This window comes from Indicator indicator, chromosome 7 (genome assembly GCF_027791375.1).
Source record: "Indicator indicator isolate 239-I01 chromosome 7, UM_Iind_1.1, whole genome shotgun sequence".
In the NCBI taxonomy this organism is placed as follows: domain Eukaryota; kingdom Metazoa; phylum Chordata; class Aves; order Piciformes; family Indicatoridae; genus Indicator; species Indicator indicator.
In genome coordinates this window covers 31,427,786-31,444,076 of record NC_072016.1, presented here as the reverse complement: position 1 = coordinate 31,444,076, position 16,291 = coordinate 31,427,786, and the positions used below count along the sequence as shown (strand labels likewise).

General features: G+C 44.8%; 1 protein-coding gene across 1 annotated transcript in view; it reads right to left on the bottom strand.

The window, feature by feature from the left end:
- LHPP (phospholysine phosphohistidine inorganic pyrophosphate phosphatase) overlaps positions 1 to 16,291 on the bottom strand; it is a 95,606-nt gene that overhangs the window by 55,480 nt on the left and 23,835 nt on the right. The window contains exon 6 of the mRNA XM_054382450.1: positions 11,172 to 11,263. Coding sequence (XP_054238425.1) covers positions 11,172 to 11,263 — 92 coding nt within the window. The remainder of the gene's footprint in view (positions 1 to 11,171; positions 11,264 to 16,291) is intronic.

The following is a 16,291-nucleotide window of genomic DNA, read 5'->3' as shown; positions in this document are numbered from 1 at the left end:
TATCACCTGATACTAGAGAGAAGACAACAACCCCAACCTCACTCCAACCTTCTTTCAGGTAGTTGTAGAGAGCAATGAGGTCTCCCCTCAGCCTCCTCTTCTCCAGACTAAACAATCCCAGTTCCCTCAGCTGCTCCTCTTAAGATTTGTGCTCTAGACCCTTGAGTATTGAGCAGCCTACAGCCTGTGGGCTGGCACACACCCATCTGCCTCTGGTAACTTCATCACCTGGCTGTGCCTCATTTCCCCTCAGATTCTCATTAGTGGTGAAATTACTCTTTGCATTAATTTCCCTCCTTGCAAAACACTGATCAACCCATTGATGTTGTGCTTTGGTAGTTTAGGCAACTGATGTGGGTAGAGCTGGTTCCCACCAAGCCCAACCTGGGCAAGGGGCAGAGGAAGCTTCCGCAGAGCACATCCACATCCACCTGGCCTGCTTTAAGATGAGAAGATTTAGAGCTACACTTGCCCAGCTCTCTCTGCAGAGGCAACGCAGGGAGACCAGCTCACAGAACCACAGAATCCCAGCATGGTGGGGTTGGAAGGGACCTCTGGAGATCATCAAGCCCAACCTCCCTGCTAAAGCAGGGTCATTCACAGGAAGTTATCCAGGATCACAATGTCTCCAGAGGGGTTTGGAATGTCTCCAGAGAGGGACACTCCCCAGCCTCTCTGGGCAGCCTGCTCCAGGGCTCTGGCACCCTCACAGCAAAGAAGTCCCACTGGAGGATTAAGTGCTTTAGAAGACAAGGTAAGCATAGATGGAAAAAGAAAAAAGCTTTTGAGATGAGCTGCAGGTCGATATGGATATGCACGTGCAGCAGCTGCAGGCAGCAGCCAGCCAGGGCTCCACATGGCTCCCAAGGACCATCATCATTTTTAGAGAGGCTGATGGCTCAACACAGGACACAGACCCCAGGCACCAACACCAGCTCTGCATGCTGAATGAGCTCATCTTTCGCCAATCTGCGATCACACAGGGCTGAGGCACAACCATGTTGTTGACAAGGACCGGAAACCATGGACAAGTAAGAATCATGATGGTTTCAGGGCAGAGTGTGAACAAGTCACATCCCAGCCCCAGCTGTCTTCATTCAGTGAAGAGCACAGCCCAGCACAGGACATGAGCACTCACATATGAAGCCATTGGAGCTCCCCAAGTGCTTGCAGAAGACCTAAAGCTGGCACTGTTGCTTCTTTTATTTTTAACACCAGGCAAGTCACATCATGCCTCCTGAAGGGGATGAAAACCAGCCACCTGTCCAAGCCCAGCAGAAAGCAGCTGAAGGGGCAGCAATTCCCATGTCCTGTGGCTGCTCCCATGGCCTGGAACAGGCTGGCAGCTCTCATGCACCTCAACAAACACCCATCTATAGCTGCCGCAAAAGCCACACGCATGCAGAAGGGCCCCCAGCATGGCTCAGGGACCAGCCATGGTGGCTGGCGACCCTCTGAGTTCACCCCACCTCTGAGCATCCAGGTCCCCCTAACAACTGTGTGGCTGTGTGCCCAAGCAGACATGAATACAAACACTGCCCTGCTCTGCATCTCCAGAATAGATAACATGCCTGGGACTCTGGGTTTGTTGGTTAACAACCCTCTCTTTGAGAGCCAACCTGGAGTACTGTGTCCAGCTCTGGAGACCTCAGCAGGAAATACATGGACGTGTTGAAACAGGTCCAGAGGAGGCCACAGAAATTTTCAGAGGGCTGGAGCACTTCTCCTGTGAACAAAGGCTGAAAGTTGGTGGTGTTCAGCTTGGAGAAGGCTCCAGGGCCTTATTGTAGCCTTTCAGTACTTAAAGGGGCTGACAAGATGGGGATGGACTGTTTTAGCATGACCTATTGTGACAGGACAAGGGAGGATGGTTTTAAACTAAAAGAGAGAGATTCAGACTAGAGAGAAGGAAGACATTTTTACACTGAGGGTGCTGAAAGACTGGCAGAAGGGGTAGTAGAAGCTCCATGGCTGGCAACATTACAGGTCAGGTTGGACAGGGTACTGAGCAACATGATCTACTGGAAGATGTTCCTGCTCACTGCAGTGGGGGTGGACTAGATGACCTTTAAAGGCACCTTCCAACCCAAACCATTCTATGATTCCATGACAAAAACAAATGTCACTATACAAGCCTGTAGGTGACCCTCCAGTATCTATGGGCCACAGAGCACAGGGTTAAAGAACAACCACTCAGTTGTTTTGTGCTTGCAGGATGCCAGCACAAGGTAGTGCTCCAGCACTCTGGCTTCTGAGCACGTTTACAAACGTAAGCAATAGCCCAAGCCAGAAGATTGAATTTCAGATACTGAACCATTTGCTCTGAGGGCAAATCAGCAGCTGACTTGGCCTGCCTCTCTCATTTGCTTCTCTCTCCCTTTGAAAACAATGCTCTGCTTGGGTTTTATCAGTCTCCCCTTCTGCCACCCTCCCCATGACGCTCACTGCAAGGGCTCCATGCACCAAGTGAGTTGGGTCGATATTTGACCACAAGAAAAAAATATGCAGAGAAGAGGAACCTGTGGTGGTTTTGGTTTTGGTGTTTTGTTTTTTTTTTTAAAGAAAATCCCTAGTGGAACCACCATTGTACAGCTGTCCCAGCTCTGCCACTTCTGCAGCACATTTCAACATGCTCATTAGGATTTTTACGGAGATGAAGTAGTTGGGGATGGGGCTGGTATTCATCACCACTGTCAAATGTTGAACAAGCTAATACAGCTCAGCATGCTGCAAGTGACAAGTGTTGAGAAACTCTGCTGAGCTCGGCCAGCTCCCACGACTGCTTTGCTGGGGAATTTATCTACTGCAGCCTTATGTTGGCACTGAGAAAAGGTCTAGAAGTTAAAAATCCCTGTCCCATCTTGTAGACTGCACTGCAGGGGCTTGTACCAGGAAGGAAGGCTGAGGGTCTGGCACGAGCTGCAGGTAGACTTGTCCTACGATAAGCATGCAGGTCCCTTCAGAGAGGCAGCTCAGAGGAGGCCATGGGAGTCTGCAGTGACAGTGGGTGCTCTGCAGGAGATCAACACGCCCTGCAAAAACCACAGAAAGCCCCTGAGGTGTCTCCTTTCAGGCAGTGCTGCCAACAGCACCTCAGCTCATGAATTATGTATCTGCAGGGAGGAGAGAAACACAAATGTGTTGGACAAGCTGCTGCCAAGGGCTCTGGTGTTTCTCACACAGATTGCATGAGTGCACATGGCTGGGCCAGGTGGAAAATGGCTGCCAGCCCAGGCTGGAAGAGGATGTATGACCAAGATATTGAGGCACCAGAGCAAATGGCAATTAGCTTTGGATGCTTTTCAGAGAGGGTCTGGAAGTGGTTTAGTCCTATACATCAAGCCCACCTGAGCCACATGCTTTCCTAGGTCCCACTGTCTCTTGCTTCCAGTAGCAGATACTGGTATCATCTCCTCTTTCAGCCCTTTACAGAATCATAGAATGTTTTGTGTTGGAAGATACCTTTAAGGGTCATCTAGTCGAAACCCTCTGCAGTAAGCAGGGACATCCCTAACTAGAGTAAGTTGCCCCACAGTGCCTCCCAGTCTGGCCTGGAATGTTTCCAGGGATGTGGCATCTACCACCTCTCTGAGCATCCTGTGCCAGTATTTCACTACCCTCAGCGTAAAACATTCTCTCCTTGTCTCCAGTTTGAAACTCCCCTCTTTTAACTTAAAACCATCACCCCTTGTCTTGTCACAACAGGCACTGCTAAAAAGTCTGTCCCCATCTTTCTTATTGGCCCCTTTAAGTGCTGAAAGTTCACAATAAAGGTCTGGAGAAGAGAAGTCTTCTCCAGGCTGAACGTCAGCTTCAGAAGAGGAGAAATGGAAACCTTTAAGGGAGATGTCTCTGCTGCTGCATGCGCTGTCCAGATGGGAAGCAAGAGGGGAAGCAAAACTGCAGCACAGGCTGATGTGGTCACTACTATCTTGATCTGCAAAATGCAAATTGCTTCCTTTTGTAAGTGTTTGAGATGTGAGGGTTGATTAGAGCAGGAATGGTGAGGAAAAGTGGGTTGTTAGACAGGTAGAGACTGATGAGTAACACTGCTTTCCTTCACTGATCTGGTACATACCTCCCGCATTTATCCTTGCCCCTGCTCTCTTTACAGACTGATCTCATTGCTTATAATCAGACTAATATTTTCAGAACGACATAGGGGCATCCATACAGCACCTAGCATGGCTATGTCCTGAGTGCAGCCTGCTTCCTGCAGGTTTAATATGGTACCAAGGAAGGAATTAATCTGCTAATAAAGAAAAGGAGGGAAGGGGGAAGGGGGAATGGGATTTCCATTGTCTGGGCACCTGAATGCACTAGGAATATTTCAGGCTGTCATCAGCTGAGTATGTATATGGTAAGGCACTGCAGCGTTTACCCTGAAGTTCCTCTCCATAGCTGATTCAGAGATTACAGTAACCAAGTTGTGGTCAAGAAATTGATACACACATGTGAAGATCCTCACGTGGACAGAGCAACCTGATCTGAATGGGAGATAAAGGGTGACTAAGACTATGCCTCAGTATTGCCTGCAATCAGCTCTCATGCCAGTATGAAAGTATTAAAGCTTGCTGACACTAAGCTTTAATAAACATTGCTTAAGATGTTAACTAACAAGGATTATAACACAACTTTTCACAGTGTAAATATGGGTTGGCTGTCTTTCCATTTAATACTTGAAACAGCCTTAATTATCAGGAGTGTGAGGCCATCAGAATGCCTCCGGTTGTGTTTCAGAACAAAGGGAGTGCCTCTGCCTGTTGGTTCTCATTACACCCTCTGGTATGTTCCATCAAGACCCAGGAGATGTGAACAAACTAATAAAATTGTTCATCTGGGCTGTGGTTAGTAACACAGCCAGCAAGAAAGCAATGGTGGGTGGAGGGATGCTGCTTCTCTGCAGAACTTCAAGATAGGACTACTTCATTTTAAAAGGTGTCATAAGCTTTCACAGAATCATCAAATTGTTTTGGTTGGTAAAGACCTCTAAGATCATTGAGTCCAACCATCAACCTAAGATCACCACAGCAAAGAAGCTAAGTCCTGAAGTGCCATGTCCACACATTTCTTGAATACTTCCAGGGATGGTGACTCCACCATGCCCCTGAGCAGCCTGTTCCGATGCCTGACCATTCTTTCAGTAAAGGAATGTTTCCTAACATCCAATCTAAACCTCCCCTTGCACAGCTTCAGGCCATTTCCTCTTGTCCTATCACCTGATACTAGGGAGAAGAGACCAACCCCCCACCTCACTCCAATGTCCTTTTAGGGAGTTGTAGAGAGCAATGAGGTTTCCCCTCAGCTTCCTATTCTCCAGACTAAACAATCCTTTCATTTACATATACAGTATCACAGAATCATAGAATCACCAAGTTGGAAAAGACCTTAGGTTCAGCAAGTCCAACATTAACCTAACATCTCCCTATGAGCTGTGTCAGCTGTGAATTTCTCTGTGCATGAAATCTTTAAAGAATACTTTGATAGCTTCATTTAGAAGGTTATTATAACAACCCACTCTGTTTTTATCAATCCTTAACCAGTTGAGAATGGCAGCCTAAAAGACTTTTCCCTTTGTCACAACTTCTGTCTTGGTCACATCTTGGTTTTTCTTCTGGCAAGTCCATTTCCTATGAATCTGTACAAATTGTGTACATTTTCCTCCACTGGGTAAGAGGAACACAACACAAGCCACTTCATTAAGAAAGTTGGGATAATAATTCTCAGAGGGTAATTATAAAGTGGGGAAACTGAAGAAGAACAGCAACATGAAGTAACTTGACCCAATTCTCCTAGAGAACAGTGGAGAGAGATGACAGCTCTCATAGGCCTCCATCCTTGTCTCCTTCATTTCCAGGGTATCCTTTAAGTCCACAAGGCAGCTCAGGGACGTTGCAGTACCAGACCTGACTGCGAGATAAATCCCTATTCAAACCAAGAAAACATCACGTGGTCACTGAGAGGGAATGAAACTAACTGCCAGGCTCTGAAACCATTTCAGACCCCACAGCTAAGCCAGAGCAGGGGGTACCACTGCCAGGAATATTCCTGGCTACCTCCATGCATCAGTGATGGGAAATTCTTTACTTAGAAATCAAGACCTGTAAATATCAAGCAGGAGAAAGGGATAAGTAATTCTTCCACCCTGCCAAGAACCACCTGCAATATGAAGCACTTGACACACCTGAAAGCTGTTTCTGACTTTACAGGCACAGAGTTGGAGAAGGCTCAAAGTTATTTTTCTCTGCTCTAACTTGCAAGCTCCAAAGAGTAATGGAGGCATTACACAGCACTGCAGAATCAATAGTTGTATTATTGGTTTGATGTCAAGGCCAGTTAGCTCCAAGTGGAATTACCACATACCCTGCACAGGAAGACAAGTACATGTTCTTCCCTAGATGGGAAAGATGTTGGCTATGAAGGGCCTCCACACATGTGCACACAGAAACTCCATAATCAGCATCAGATATCCCAGTGCTGAAATACCCAACACAAGGTGGTGTAAAACTGATATTACTGCAGCAGCTTAATCCACACTTTGAACCTCACCCTGGGAGCAGCCAGCGCTGAGGAAGACCTTGCAGAAGCCAGGAGGGTGAGAGTCCAGGGAGAGAGGCAGCCCCAAGGCTCTGCTGGCTCTGTTTCTGCTTCTCCTCTGGACCTTGACTCGCCTGCCAAGCCAACCACCCCCACCCTGCATTCACAAAACCAGTTCCTCAGTTCAGCGGGGAGCTGGCACCCATCACCACTGTCACTGAGCAACATGGCACAAACACAACCATGGAGAATAGCTTCTGTGCCACTGCAGGCTGAAGTCAGCTTCCTGCACCCAGCTGGAGGCTGCTCACCCCACAAAGACCTGTCCACTCCTATCTACTGTTGAAACCTCTGCAACAGCAGCTCAACTTGTTCTTTCCATAAAAGGCTTTCAGGGACAAAGGGGACTTCTTCTTCTGGCTTACTAAAGCAAGTAAGATCATAGAATCATTTAGGTTGGAGAAGATCTTTAAGATCCCAAAATCCAACCAACATAGCCAAGTCCACCATTAAACCATGTCACTCAGCACCACATCAATACATCTTTTAAGATGTGTTTTAAGATGTCTTTTAAGTTGGACTGAGTAACTTTGCAGCCTGTGATCTATGTGTTCAGTGAAGTCACTGTACAATAAGCAGTAAGGTAAATCATGGTTCATGTGTCACCTTTTGTCCTGTGGTACACACTTGATGGGCACCAGACCTGAAACTGCTCTACAAAAAAGATGTGGACACACCGGAAAGGGTCCAGAAAAGGGCCAGAAAGAGGATCCAAGGACTGGGAAGCTACCATACAAAGAAAGACCGAGAGAAGACTGTGTTCAGGCTTGAGAAAAGAAGGATTAGAGGAGACCTTATCACCATGTTCCAATATTTAAAAGGTGGCTACAAAGAAGGTGGAGACTCCCTTTTTACAAGGAGTCACATGGAAAAGATAAGGGGTAATGGGTACAAAGTCACTCTGGGGAGATTCCAATTGGACACAGAAGGGAGATTTTTCCCAATGAGAACAATCAACCATTGGAATCATCTCCCCAGGGAAGCGGTGGAGTCCCCAACATTGGACACTCTTAAGATCCAGCTAAACAGGGTACTGGGCCATCTTGTCTAGACCATACTTTTGCTAAGAAAGTTTGAACCAGATGGTCCTTGACATCCCTTCCAATCTGGGATTCTATGATTCTGTGTTATACCCATTGTTCCTTGCCCTGTTACTGGGCACCACCAAAAAGAGACTGGCACCTTCATCTTGACACCCACCCTTCAGGTATTTATAAACATGAATAAGATCCCCTCCTCAGCCTTCTCTTCTCAAGATTAATCAGCCCCAGTTCTCTCAGTCTTTCTTCATCTTCTTCATCTTTCTTCATCATCTGCACCAAAACTCTGACACCTTTTGTGCTTTGCACTTCATCAAAAATAGCCTCAAGCTGTGCCTGGCAGTAACATGAATGTACTAATGGTGCCACCCAGTGTAGCTTCGGTGTAGGACACAGCTTGGTGTCAGCAAGAGCTACTGTAGGAGTGAAAGGGAGGACCTATGCATAATCTTCTATATCAGACTTTAAACCTACCATAAAATAACTACATTTTCCGATATTTCTACTTTATCTCATCCATCAGCTTTCACTCGCTCGTTTCTCTCTGTCTCTTAGTACTCACTGTGTGTTTGGATTTTCCACACACACTAATCTGCCATTCTTAAAACCAGACTCATCTCTGACCTCTCTCGGCCAAAAAGAGCTATTTCGTTTTACTCACAGCTGCTAACACCACCACATGCTCAGTTTAGAGAGACACTCATCTGGATTTCACTGCTATAAATTACTTCAGATAAGAGCAACCACACACCAAAACAGGAAACATAACAGTGAAAAACAAGTTTCTATTTTTTCCCATCTAGAAAGATGGTGACTCCCTTTCAGCTGTGAAATCATGACTCAAACTTGACACAAGGAAATGTTTTTCCCTGCAGATGATCATATATAAATATATGTGTGTGGATGAGGCTCTGAGCAATTGCACAAATTACACATTTTTAGTATTTTTTTAGCTCTATTCAGACAGCTAACTGATTTTGAGATGTACTACCTTAAAGATGCAAGAATGCACAAAAATACACAAAATACAATACAATACAATCATCACTTACTGTTCCATTAGACCTAAAGCACTGGGCATTATTTTATCACCTTACATACACTAAAAGGAAAATTGAGAAACAAAATGACATGAAAACTAACAAAATAAGTATTCAGATAGGCTATGGCAGGCACCATCCTCACTTGCTGCATCCCTCCCAAAAAGAGCACCCTTCTTGCACAGCCTCAGAATTTGAAAATCAAGAAAAACACTAAAAATATAAATTCTGTGAAGGTGCTGCTGAACCATACTTACTACAAAGAGGCATGATTACGATTAAGAGATTTTGAGTATTATGGAATCCAAATGTTAAATGCAGGGGCCAATGTCTGCACTGCATTTGAAAATTCACCTTGAGATTACTTCAAACCTAACCTGGCCTGAGCATCAGGTGATGGCTTCATTGTCACAGAATTACATAAGGTGGGGGTTGGAAGGGATCTGAAGATCACTCAGTCCAACCCTCTGCTTAAGCAGGGTCACTCAGAGCAGGTTGCCTTGGATCACAATGTCTGTGCAGGTCTGGAATCTCTTCAGAGGAGGAGACTCCACAACCTCTCTGGGCAGCCTGCTACAGGGCTCTGGCACCCTCCAAGTAGAGAGGCTTTTCCTCATGTTCAGATGGAACCTTCTGGGTTCCAGTTTGTGCCCCTTGTCATGTTGCCGGTCACCACTGCAAAAGGACTGGCCCCATCCTCTTGACACTTGCCTTTTAGCTCTTGCCAAGCACTGAGAAGATCCCCTCTCAGGCTGCTCTTCTCCAGGCTAACCAGCCCCAAGTCTCTCAACCTTTTCTCCTCAACAGAGATGCTCCAGTCCCTTCAGCACCTTTGTAGCCTTCACTGGACTCTTTCCAGTATTTCTCTGTCTCCCTTGAACTGGAGAGCCCAGAGCTGGACACAATAACCCAGACGTGGCCTCACTAGGGCAAAGTAGAGGGCCAGGACAACCTCCCTCAACTGCTTGCTGCACTGTTCTAATGCACCTCTTCCTAGCCACAAGAGCACATTGTTGGGTCATGGTGAACTTGCTGTCCACTGAGACATCCAAGTCCTTCAGGGCAGAGATGCTTTCCAGCAGGTCAACTTCTAACCTGTACTAGTGCACGGGGTTATTCCACCCTAGGTACAGGACCCTACATTTGTCCTTGTTGAACTTTATAAGGTTCCTTTCCGTCCAACTCTCCAGCCTGTCCAGGTCTCTGAATGGCAGCACAGCCTGATGGGGTGTCAGTTGCTCCTCCCAGTTTTGTACTATCAACCACCAGGCAATCCTGGCCCATGCCCTGTTTACAACTGTACTCAGGTCTCCTGTGTGCAACTGCAGGGTGGTAGCTCTTGGGTCATTGAATGCAGAGGGTCATGGAGACAACTGCATGGAGAAGGGCTTCAGGGACCATTTAAAAAAGATGAGTGAGTCTGCAGAAGCCTCCGCTCTGGTAAGCTGAGAACTGGAGAAACAGCTCTCTCATTTTAGACATCTCAGTGCTAAGTACATGTCTGGAGGAAATAGCAGACATATGGAGTCCTTCAGAAAGCTGTGAGATATGACCCCCAGAGATCACTGAGTCGACAGCCTAATTTTACAATCTTGACCCTGATAAAAGTTTCAGATATGTCTTTTATCAAATGTACAACGCTTTCACGCAGCAGCAAAACCCAGATAAGCAAAACCCAAGAAAGACACTAGCTCCGTGCTCTGTGCTGAAAAAAATAGAGCAGTAATCTAACACAAAATATTTTTTACAAGATCAAAGACAACATGTTTTCCCCTTCCTGCCACTTTCACACACACAGTGCTTTCCCCAATTGTGTTTTGCAAACAGAAACATTCATCATTACGATACCTGAAAGGAACCTACCAGAAGGCTAGAGAAGGACTTTTCATAAGGGTATCTAGCAATAGGACAAAAGGGTATGGTTTTAAGCTGAGAAAGAGTAGGTTTAGACTGGATCACAGGAAGAAGTTCTTCAGTGGTGGTGAGAGACTGAAATAGGTTGTCCAGGGTTGTGAAGATCCCCCTCCTCAGAGTTGTTCAAGGCCAGGATGGATGAGGCCTTGAGCTACCAAGTCTAATTGAGAGGCACCTCTGCCCATGGCAGGGAGGCTGGAGTAGATGATCTCTAAGAATCCTTCCAAACTAAGCCATTGTATGATCATGCAGCCAAGCCTAACAGGTGCACAAGCAGGTGAGTGTTCAGACAACAAATACAAGTGTAGATCGACATCAAACTTGTGTCACTATCATGAAAAGATCTGGAAGAGGCATGGAAAAACTCTGGTCTTGTGCATTTGTTTTGAACATGTGCCAGGCTCCAAATCATAACTTCTTTTCTTACAGAAATTAATGTGTTGTAAGGAAAGCAGAGCACAGTGTTGTTTGGAAAAAAGGCAAATACAAAAAAAGTGACCTACTGTTAATTGTCCTCTTTCTATGATCACCCCATGATTTCCATGCTTTCCACAGAGTACAGTGTGAGGTGTGTACTGACCTGTACTTCCCTGTCCGCACTTGCAGAGCTCTCATACCGCACTGCTGGGCACCTCCAACATCATTCACAATATCATCTCCAATCATGATGGCCTGTCAAAGCAATGAAATACAGAAAAAACATCCTCAGGTGAGTTTTATATCTGCCATATCTCACACTCCTTGACATAACAAACAGCTGGATTTGATGGTTAATACTGCCATCAGACAAATTAAACAAGATAGTATTGTCATTGTATTAATTAGAAGTCATCCTACCTACAGCTCCTCAAGCACTGTACTAGTGCAGCACATACCTGCACAATTTGTAACCAATCACAGCAATCAAAGGCATTTGGCACAAACAAGATGTTGAGTTTTCTGTAGTTTTATTTCTGCTATGCTCCAAGCAGCTTAAATTAAGCTTAACTTTTTTAACGTCTCCTTAAAATTGGTATTCTAAAGCCCAGTCAAAAGAATAAGCATTTTCCTGTCTGTGAAGAACTGATAAATAGGCCCTGAACAGAGAGGTCATGGGAATGAGGCACACACAGCAGAAGCAGGGATTGACTTCTCCAGAAGCAGCAATCTCCAGGAATGCTGAGTCCTTTCATACAGATGCTAAAGCCACAGCTGAACAGAAGATTTTCTGAGAGCATTCCTGAATCAAACTGAGCTATGAACGTGTGCATCTGGAACAGCTTCAGCTGAGAAAAACTAAATCAGAGGATCAAATAATCGTTTATGTTGAAATCCAACTCTTAACCCAACACTGTCAAGTCACCACTAAACCACGTCCCTCAGCACCACATCTACATGGCTTCTAAATCCCTCCAAAGACAGTGACTCCACCACTCCCCTAGGTAGCCTGTTTCAGGATTTGAAAAGCCTTTCAGGAAGAAATTTTTCCTGATGTCTAGTCCTGGTGCAACTTGAGGCCATTTCCCCCTGGGAAAATAGACCAATTCCCATCTCACTACAATCTGCTCTTCAGGGAGCTGTAGAGAGCTCCCTTCAGACTCATTTTTTCCAGGCTAAACAACCCATTCCTTCAGCAGCTCCTCATAAGACTTGTGCTCTAGACCCTTCACCTTCTCAGGACACATTTCAGCACCTCAGTGTCCTTCGTGTTGTGAGGGGCTCAAAGCTGCACCCAGTATTCAAGGTGCAGCCTCACCAGTGCTGAGTACAAGGGGACAATCACTCTCCTGAGTAATCCTCTTTCAACTAATGCCTGAGGTGCAGCATGCAAGATTCTGCAGTTACCAGCCCAGTCTTATCTTCCATGTTGTTTTCTAATACAGTTCATGATGACCATCATCCCCCAGGTGATGGGATGCAACAGGATGCTCTCTCAAGTCAAGGCTCATTTGTCTGGTACCACAGTGAAGTAGTTTATTTTGAAATACATGGCCACCCTTGCTTCATTCTGCTTAGATGAGTCACCACTGGGGTTGGAATCTGCTAGCTCCTTTAAGGCGTATAGAGACATAAGGACTTGTGACAAATGGGGAAGAGCTGGGGAAGACATGCCTATAGGGAAGAAGCAGCCGTGGGCTTTGGGTCAGGTAGCTCTCCTTTTTCCAACCTTCTGCTCACAAATTGCTTCAAAGCCACCAGATGAAAGAGAGTTCAGGGTTTTCCATCCTTTCATTACTGGACCATTTCCTTATCCAGTCTGCTCATGGAAACGCTCATGGAACAGATCCTCATAAGATGCCTTCCCCTGTTCACCTCTCCTCACCACAGCTCCAAACAAGCAATCCAGCATTAAGTGGAGAGAAAATGGTGGGTTAATTTTAAGTAATTAGTAAATAGAGCATGTATACACAGAAGAGGAAAACAAATTAACCCCACTGTTACATGATGAGCTGCAAAGAATGCATCACTGCCAGCCAACCACCATTATCAATTTCTAACCAGGCCACTCTGAGATATTTAACCATTCTTAATCACTGGCTTTAACAGTTTATAAAATTCCTTCCAACACCTCTCTGAGGGGGACATGGAACAGTCCCACAAGAAACAGAACTGCTCTCTGCCACTTCTATGCCCTTGCTCAGTTTGAACCCAGACATTCAGGATGAGATTTCTGAAGTAAAGACAACTTCACTCCTGAGTTCTCAAACCCCTAAAACTTAATTTCCTCTGAGAAGGGTGAAGGGCAGACCAGGGCACTAAGCACTCAGTTGCTTGCCAAGGCTGAATTTTACCCCATCCAGGCAAGTTTTCCTGCAAGATGCCTGGCAACTCTGGAAGTGCAGCTGCAGTTGAGCAGCGATGCTTGTCCAGGCCAGCTTGTGGCATACGCATACAAAAATGTACTCCAGCCCCTGGGGATTTCACAGATTTACTATCGGTGAAGGGCAATAATCACTGAAGGAGGAGCAATTATTCCCAAATCATTTAGGATTTAAAAAATCATTGGCAAGAAGATAGAGGTCAAAAGGTGCACTGTCAAGGGAAATAAAAAAAATTCTACCTGTCAAACCTGGGTTTAACTTCCCCTCTGACTGCAATATGGTAAGAAGAGAGAGAAAGATATAAAACTGAAAGGTCACATAGCCACTGAAAGCAAGAATTAAAAGATCCTCGTTCATGTTTGCATTTTACACAGGGATCACACCAATAACCCACTCAATTAATCTGTGGAAGTTACCATTTTTTAGATTGGCTACAAATTTACTGAAAAGGAAGGCAAAAATGCAGTGAGACAGCCTCTCTCATTTTAAGACAGATCATCAAAGAATTAAGATGAGTGTAATTTATATTTTCCCAAGCCATATAGTCAGTGAGAGATGGGATGTGTGGCTGTACACACACAGTAAATAAAGCACATGTGTGAAGCAACCGCTCTTGAAGAGTCCTCATCAAACTCAATCCAGACTGGTAGTGATAATGGAGGTGAACATGACCTCTAAGAATTTGGGGGTAGGAAGGCACAACATCCCCACTGGACAACTGTATGTGGCACAGAGATCACCAAGAGGGTCAGTAATCTTAATGGCCACAGACCCAGAACTGAATGGAGGTGGGGAAGAAGTAGCAGCCAACACTAATAAGCCTTCAGAGATGTTGTTAGGGTGGTTGAGTGGGAGCATTACATACTTTTAGTCTGCAAAAAGAATTTTAATATTCACTAAATGCACAGGAAAATGGCTGATCAGAAAAAGAATGACACAGCAAGAAAATAAATGAGGTAGAAAGATAAAAATGCTCTGTATTACCCAGCTATGCTCATGTTGCAATCAAGCATTCACCAGGACAAGCTCAGGTATGGTACCTTGGAGTCTGAAATCTATGGAGGATGCAAATAGAGAGATGCACAGAAGGCAATGTGCTAACCTCAAAAGAATATTTAACCCAGTGAATGCTTCTAGAGTCAAACATATTTATGCCTAAACAGATTTTTGCTATAGGCTTAAAAACATTAATCAAGCTCAGTGTGCCATAGACCCAAAGAAATAAATCTTACACACATCTTGATTAACGGATTAAACCCCTTCACACAAGAAATCCAATGCATTTACTTTTCTCCCTACTGTTACTGTCCCAACTGGTAATCTCCTAGGCTTCATAGCTTGTATTACTGTTAATTATGTTTCTACTTTGGAACTACTTGCTGTGCAAACATTAAGTATGCAAAGGGAATCACATATGGCCCCTGACATGGGGGAAGCTGCACAAGAAGTCAGGTGAAAGAAAGAAATACATTAAACCTCCAGGGCTGCAGGGCCAGCTAGGTTTCAATAACCTTTCAGCAGGACTCAAAACTTCACTTGGCCACTTCACTCTCTACTTTGGAGATAAAGAATCTTCCTTCATTGTCACCAGCAAGCAGGGAGGGGATGCTGGTACAATGGCAGGGCCCCTGTGCCACCCTGGGGTGACCTCCCTCTGCTCTCACGCACCACTAACTTCCACCTGAGCCTTGCAGGTGGCAGAACTGGGAATTGGTTAACTACCAGTAGTTTATGCACTCCAGTATGACCTGCCATAAGTCTCATTAAATCAGGACAATTTGCTGCAGAGAGAACTTTTTATGATTATATAAAACTACTGAAACCTTAACATTATTTAGGCTTTATTGTAAAGCTGTAAAAATCACCCACTGTTACAGCTGCCTTAAAACATACAAATTAGACATTTCAGTAACCTTTAAGATGTGTTATTCTTTGTCATATTACTGAATCATAAGATAGGTCTGGTTACCTCTAAGAGGTTTAAATTTCCAATCTATTACAGTAATACCAGCAATCTGTTATTTCTAGGCCATTGAGGAAAGGTTAAAATGAAAATTGGACTTCAGGGAGTTCCTCCTGTTCTAAGTACAGGCTGAAAACATCTCAGCAGCAGAAGGCAAAGTCAGGGTCTCAGTAAGAAGCAGTTATCAAGGGAAATGACTGGTGATAACTTTATTGATTAAAGCAGCTTGAGAAATTTAAGGTTCACCACTGCCTGGCGTTGCTGTGGTGAGACAGCTTTATTAAAATGCTATTTTTCATTAGAAGTCAGGTGAAAGAAAACACAGCTCTTCTAAAATGGTTTAATGGTGGTATGGATTAAATTCACTCCACAGATAGAATAAATTATTGGCCAACATTTTATAAAAGTGAAGGCAATTAAAACCAGTCCTCATCATGTCATTGGAAACGCAGAGAAGCAGAGCTCACTCGGGAGACGGATCACAACGTCATACAGTGCGTGACTAAGGACTCATTGAACTGCACTTGCTGAGTTATCATCATTATTATGTATGAAGGACTAAAAACCTACAAATCCTGCTCAAAAGAACATTAAAGTTGCAAGGTCAAGCAGCGGGAAGTTAGGAAAATATGTCAGAATTAAGGTAGTTTATTCTGCAGTAATTTGTTCCTTCTACACATGTGCATCACGATCCACACTTTAATTCCAGCAGCATGGATTGTTTTCTCCATAGATGGAAACATGGAGTGACTGGTTCTAGCACAGAGTCGTAGAATCATTGAGGTTGGAAAATACCTTTAAGATCATCAAGTCCCAACCATTACGCAGTGGTGTCTCCTTGATCAGATACATACTCCCTTCACCTTCAAGCTCTCTGAAAGCAAAAGTTCCACCTTTAGACTAGACATACTACTACAACAAACTGATACCATTTAA